The sequence below is a fragment of the Chinchilla lanigera genome, unplaced genomic scaffold (genome assembly GCF_000276665.1).
Source record: "Chinchilla lanigera isolate Chin_1 unplaced genomic scaffold, ChiLan1.0 scaffold00067, whole genome shotgun sequence".
In the NCBI taxonomy this organism is placed as follows: Eukaryota; Metazoa; Chordata; class Mammalia; order Rodentia; family Chinchillidae; genus Chinchilla; species Chinchilla lanigera.
The window spans coordinates 4,628,701-4,635,102 of NW_004955468.1; the positions used below are offsets into that span (position 1 = coordinate 4,628,701).

General features: G+C 49.1%; 1 protein-coding gene across 1 annotated transcript in view; it reads left to right on the forward strand.

The window, feature by feature from the left end:
- Positions 1-5,799, forward strand: part of Ffar3 (free fatty acid receptor 3) — a 6,814-nt gene extending 1,015 nt beyond the window's left edge. Inside the window, exon 2 of the mRNA XM_005400051.2 lies at positions 4,333-5,799. Coding sequence (XP_005400108.1) covers positions 4,342-5,319 — 978 coding nt within the window. The 5' untranslated portion in view covers positions 4,333-4,341 and the 3' untranslated portion in view covers positions 5,320-5,799. The remainder of the gene's footprint in view (positions 1-4,332) is intronic.
- The last annotated feature ends 603 nt before the right edge of the window (positions 5,800-6,402 follow it).

The following is a 6,402-nucleotide window of genomic DNA, read 5'->3' on the forward strand; positions in this document are numbered from 1 at the left end:
TATATATATATATATGTATATGAATTCCATCCCGTGCTTTGCTCGCCCAGCCACGGGCCTGCCTTGCTTCCAATTCAAGGGAAAGAACATCTTGTTCTAATTTGAACAAAGGCACTACCCATTCCTCCAACAGCAGGGCAGCGCCCTGGAAAGGGGTACCTTTCCACCATCTGTGCAAAAGCCCTTCATAAGGTAGCTATGGTTGCAGGCCCAGGTATATTATCTTCCTTTTGTGCAGCTTAGAAACTTCCCCCCTGCTCTACAGCAAGAGAGGGTTGGAAGTGGGATATGATTCTTTCAAGCAAGATCCCCAAGGGTCAAAGGACATTAGAAAACTCGTGGTGCTGGTTAACACCTAAATTGGTGGCACATTTGGGGAAAGTAGGTAGCACCCCAGCCCACAAGAGGGAGGGCAGAGAAGAGTAGTTATGGAGAAGACAGACACCTGGGCATCGGCTCAGATGAGGCCAGGCTTGGAACCAGACATTTTCCTCTAATGAAAACTATGCCACCACATATAGGAGCACAAGAGTAGCTACACGGCTGGCATGTATGAACTAGTTTCTATAAGTGATATCTTTGGGTGCTTAAATACATATAAGTGCAAGAATTTTTGTTTTAGTCAATGGTAGATTCCCCAGCATCTAGAAGAGAGACTGGCAAATAGTAGGTGTTCAGTGAATGTTTGCTGAAGAAATGCATGCTTTTAGTAACACTCCAGCAAAAGTTCTATTACATCTGTTTTTATAAATAAGGAAACAGACATGGCAGAGAAGTTAAGAGACTTTCTGTAGAAGCTTGGCTCCTGAGTAGTAGTGATGCTCAAGAATTTTAGTAAAAGCATCAATTTCAGCCTGGGTAGACCCACTGCCTTTGCCTATCAGGCTAGGACTCACCCTTATTCCCATGGCTCTGGGGCCCCTGCTGGATGCTGGGTCACTGCTCCCAGTTACCTGTGCTTCCTTCCTCTTAGGGGAATATCTAGCTTTTTCTTGGGGCCTGGGAGGTCCTGTGAGATCCACCCCAGCTTCTACTCCTCTTGAGCCCTAAACCTTCTACCATTTCCTTTAGCAGGTCAAGCTGTACACCTACAGTCCTTCTGCCTGCATTGTTTTCCGATTCTCTTTGCCTCTTTGATTTTGATGGCTCTGTTATACTCCCACTCTACCCCTCCCCCAATATAACCATGATACAGCAAGTTTTTTTTGTTCCCAGCTATACTTTCAACAATTTAAATGAGATATAATGTATATATCATAAAAGTCACCCATGCTGAAGCATACAAGTCAATGGATTTTAGCAAATTTACTGATACATGCACCTATTGCTATAATCCGGGTTTTAGAACTTTCACCACCCACTAAGATACTTTCATTCATTTATAGTTCATCTCCATTTCTGCCCTCAATCCCCAGGCTAACAACTAATCTACTTTCTGTCTCTAAATTTGCCTATTTTCGACGGCTCATATAAATGGAATCATATAAAATATGGTCTTATGTCTGGCTTGTTTCACTTAGCATTATGTTCATCCTTGCTGTAGTACGTGTAGGTAGTTTGTTCTTTTTTACTGTCAAATAGAATGTCATTGTATGGATGTGCCACATTTGTTTATTCATTCATGAGCTAATGGTGATATTTCTTCTTTTTGGCTATTGTGACTAACACTATTATGAACATTTATGAGAAAGTCTTTGCATGCACATATGTTTTCATTTCTTGTAAGTAAATGTCTAAAATGAACTCCTTGGGCCTCATGGTAAATTTATGTTTAACTTTTTAAGAAACTGACAAGTTGTTTTCCCAAGTAGCTGTACTTTTGCCCGTTCTCACAGCAGTGAATGAGAGCTCTGGTTTCTCTCCATCCTCGCCAACACTTGGTACTGTCACCAATCAGCTGAGAGTTCTTTCGCTCAATTCAGGTAGAAAGCATGAATCAGCAAAGTGTAGCTCTGCTAGCAGCTCCAGGCTTTGAGCACCAATGGCCCTTAGCCCTTAGGGTTACTGCAAATAGGAACAGCTCAGAGCCTTGGTGCTGGTAGACTCCAGTTAATTCTAAACGCCAATACTGGATGCCACCGGTCAACTCTGCCAGTTGCCTGTACTGCTCCCTGTCAGCTCCTGGTCTCTGGAGCTCTTCAGAGCTCGCATCCTTAGTGTTTATAGCTTTTTTTTTTAAATAACAACCACTTTGCGCTCATTATTCAGGATAAGAGTCTCAAGACCACAGCATCTGGGAAATAAATCACAAGTAGATTCACTGGAGTGATGCTTTACTTGAACAGGACCTATGCATGCTCTGAGGAATCAGTGCATAAGAGGAAGTCCTCCTAGACCAATCTTAAAAGTGTAAGGGGAGTGGTAATTATATTATATATATATGCAGCCCTGTGACTGGTCCAAATTCAAGCCAGCAGATAGGTCTAAATTCTAACCTTTGATCGCTCTAAATCTAAGCCTGCTACTTAGTCCCAACTGGTCTACACTCAAGCTTTCTTTTTTAAAAATACTTATTTATTTATTTTTTCCGGTACCGGGAATCGAACTCACGACCTTGCGCTTGCCAGGCAGGCGCTGTGTTGCTGAGCTAAATCCCCAGCCCCCACTCAAGCTTTCTGATTGGAACACACTGATTGGTCCAAATTCAATTCTACGACTTGGTTCAAATTCAGGCCTGGTAGAGTCAAAGCAGACATCTCCCACTGCAGGTATGGGGCATCAAGAATGGTCACAGCTGTCATGGAGGCAGTACTGGGGACTTCAGGAGATACTGCTGTTTGATTGACAGCTGTCATGTCTCCACCCAAAAATGGCAGGGCCAAAACTAAGGAATCCTCAGGAGAGCTAGCTGTGTTAACCACAGCTTACTGGGGCTTCGGGAAGTTGGAGATGCTAATAATCGGTCTGGATCCCTCCCAGATCTTCCCTACCTTGGGGTGTTTTCCCACTGCTTCTTTAGAGAAGGCAGCAGCCGCATGTGTGCCTTGCAGGGGTGGGGACCTCAGCCACCGCCACGCTGTACCTCTTGTCATACCAGCCAGATGAGTGGTTGCAAAGTAGCCTAGGAGGACACCAAGGCAAGTTGTCCCAGTCTATACTTAGGGGGGACCGAAGGTAAGCAAAAGGAAACAAGGAGAAGGGGATGTGACAACTGTTGACCAAACCACCCCCACTCTGGCCATCATAGGGGGAGAAGAGGAGTGTCAAGGGCTTGTCATTGTCTAACTATTGCCTGACTTTTAGTTGATAACCTTTCTAGTGGGTGGGAAATGCTATTGCATTGGAATTGGTAAGTATTTTAGTGAACGAATACCTTATCTCTGAAGCTGGCTGGAACTTGGGCTTGAACCTTGGTGGTGATATTTAACAAGGTATTCATTTGGAGCAAGTCACTGCCCCATTGTGGGGTAAAAGGACTGCAAGATATAAAACTGTGGTGCCCTAAGGTGTAGAGACGTATGTCTCTAGAGTAGTTGCTACTGTCGTCACCCCCCACCATCATCATCTTCATTGCAGTGACAAGCCAGCATCAAACCAAGGACTACAGCAGGGACAGTACCAGGCTGTGTTCCAGGCATCTGACATATATTAATATCTTAGTCTATAAGATTATTACCACAATTGTCCCTCCTTTATAGACAAGGAAAGGGAGAACACGGAGAACTGAAGTCACTCTCCCCAAATCGCAAAGTTAGCAGGAAAGAGAGCCAGCTCCAGAGCCCAGCTCTCTGTCACCCTATCACGCCTCCTGCCCTTACAAGGCAAACTGGAACAATGCCATTCTAGACAAGTGGACAAAATGCAAGTGAAGAGAGGGGAGGAGAAGTCGGAGTTGGCTTGGGCCTGGTTGGGGCATCCCAGCTGAGCGGCTAGAGGAGTGAGGCACACGGTTGTGGAATTTGCTCTTCTTTTTGCATACTGATGCAACCCTGGTAACAGAGCTCAAGGCATCTTTTGTGCTGCTGTTCCACAGTGAGTGACGTCATGGGCACTGCCAGGTCTTTATCATTTCTGCAAATAAATAGCTCACCCACTTGGTCTGCAGAAGCCGGCAAGGTACTGCACGGCAGAGCGCTTGGGTTCTCCATTAAGCAGGTGAGCGTGGGGCCGAGGGGCTGGGTGGGTGAGTGCTTTGGTGCTTTCTGTGCTCGGGGAATGACAGGAGACAGGGTAGGACCAGGAAGGCAGGCGAGCTGACTCTGCCGGGAAAAACATGTGGGGAAGTGCAGGGTGGCCTTGGTGACAAGGTTACTGGTTGATGTGTGAGATGCTGTGCACAGGGACAGGAAGACCCCCACCCAGACTGCCACCTCCGTCTCTGTCTTGCACCAGCTGGCCCTGATGATGGAGATAAACCCAGACCGGTCCTTCTTCCCCGGAAACCACTGGCTCTACTTCTCCGTGTACCTATTCGCCTTCCTGGTGGGGCTGCCCCTGAACCTGATGGCCCTGGTGATCTTCGTGGGTAAACTTCGGCGCCGCCCAGTGGCTGTGGATGTGCTCCTGCTCAACCTGACCCTCTCGGACCTGCTGCTGCTGCTCTTCCTGCCCTTCCGCATGGTGGAGGCGGCCAGCGGGATGCGCTGGCCCCTGCCCTTCATCCTCTGCCCACTCTCCGGCTTCCTCTTCTTCACCACCATCTATCTCACCTCCCTCTTCCTGGCGGCTGTGAGCGTCGAGCGCCTCCTGAGCGTGGCCTACCCTCTGTGGTACAAGACTCGGCCGAGGCTGGCTCAGGCGGGGCTGGTCAGTGGCATCTGCTGGTTCCTGGCGGGTGCTCACTGCAGTGTGGTCTATGTCACTGAATTCTGGGGGAACTTCACCCAGAGCCAGGGCACTAATGGGACCTGCTACCTGGAATTCAGAAAGGACCAGCTGGCCATTCTGCTGCCCGTCCGGCTGGAGATGGGTGTGGTCCTTTTCGGGGTGCCTCTGCTCATCACCAGCTACTGCTACAGCCGCCTGGTATGGATCCTCGGCCGAAGCTCCAGCAGACGCCGGCGCAGGAGGGTGGCGGGGCTGGTGGTGGCCTCACTGCTCAACTTCCTTGTCTGCTTTGGGCCCTACAACGTGTCACACTTGGTTGGCTACATTCAGGGCAAGAGCCCGACGTGGAGGAGTTACGTGCTGCTCCTCAGCACTCTGAACTCCTGTGTCGACCCCCTTGTCTACTACTTCTCATCATCAAGGTTCCAAGTGGACTTCCACGAGCTGCTGGGGAGGCTGACTGGAGGCTGGGGCCCTGGCAGCCAGGAGGTTAGTGTGGAACTGAAGGTCAAGGACGGAGGAGAGTGGCTGGCGCAGGACTGTCCAACCTAGAAATCAGGGGTAGACTCGAGGAAGGCTTCAGAATAGTTGGCCTTATGGCCTGTGCTGAAATTGAGCTCCTCTGGGGCAGGAAGGCAGAGCAAGTGTATGTACTCACGGCAGAGCTTAACTCAAGCCAGGCAGGACCTTGCAGCAGCAGGCTGGGTCCCGGTGCAGCTCAAGGACAGAGCAGCCACCTGGACTTCCTAGGGATGTGCCGAACTCTTGAGATCCCACCTCCCTTCCCTTCCTCCCACTCTTGAGAGGCTGCTGTGGAGGAAAACGAGCCAGTGCTCGGACAAAGAGCTGTCCGTGACTCTGGGCAGGAAAGGGTAGGAATCCAGCCTTCAGAGCTACTCCTGTCCAGATGTCAGGGGCAGGGGACACAGGGCTCCAGGGAAGAGTGAAACCTGCCCTCCCTCGGAGGGGCTTTTCCAGAAAGTTTCTATTGCTCAACCAACTCAGATCTTTAAGGATGCTTATGAACCATGACAGAAGCAAAGTGACCCAAATAAATTTGGTGGCAAGCAAAAGAAAATGGTCTTTCCTTGTTCTCTTGTTTCTTTCTCATGGTAAATGTGGTGGGTGGAAGCACAAACACAGAGACTGTGAAGGAGGGCTAAAGGGCAAGATGCCTGGATGCTAGCAAGAGGGTCTGGGTCGGAGAAATGAAAATGATAGCAAACCTGCCTTAAGGAGAAGTAGGCAGATGTGTTCTCTTCTTCCAGCCTTTGTGGCCACAGGATAGGTACTGTCAGTATCACCACTTGGGTGTGTCTAGCCCACAGCCCGCAAGTGGGCTGCACCTGGTGGCCTGGGCTGCACGAGTGAAGAGGAATTGTCTTGAGAAGCATACAAAAATACAGGCCAGGCATGGGGGCACACACCTGCAATCCCGGTATTCTGAGAGGCTGAGGCAAGAGGATTGAAGGTTTAAGCCCTGTCTGGGCAGTTTAGCAGGACCTTGTCTTAAATTTTTTAAAAAAGGCTGAGGAGGTAGCTCAGTGCAAAAGTCCCAGGTTCAGTCCCCAATAACACACACACATGCATGCACGAACACACATGCATTCACACATGCGCACACACAGAATAAGA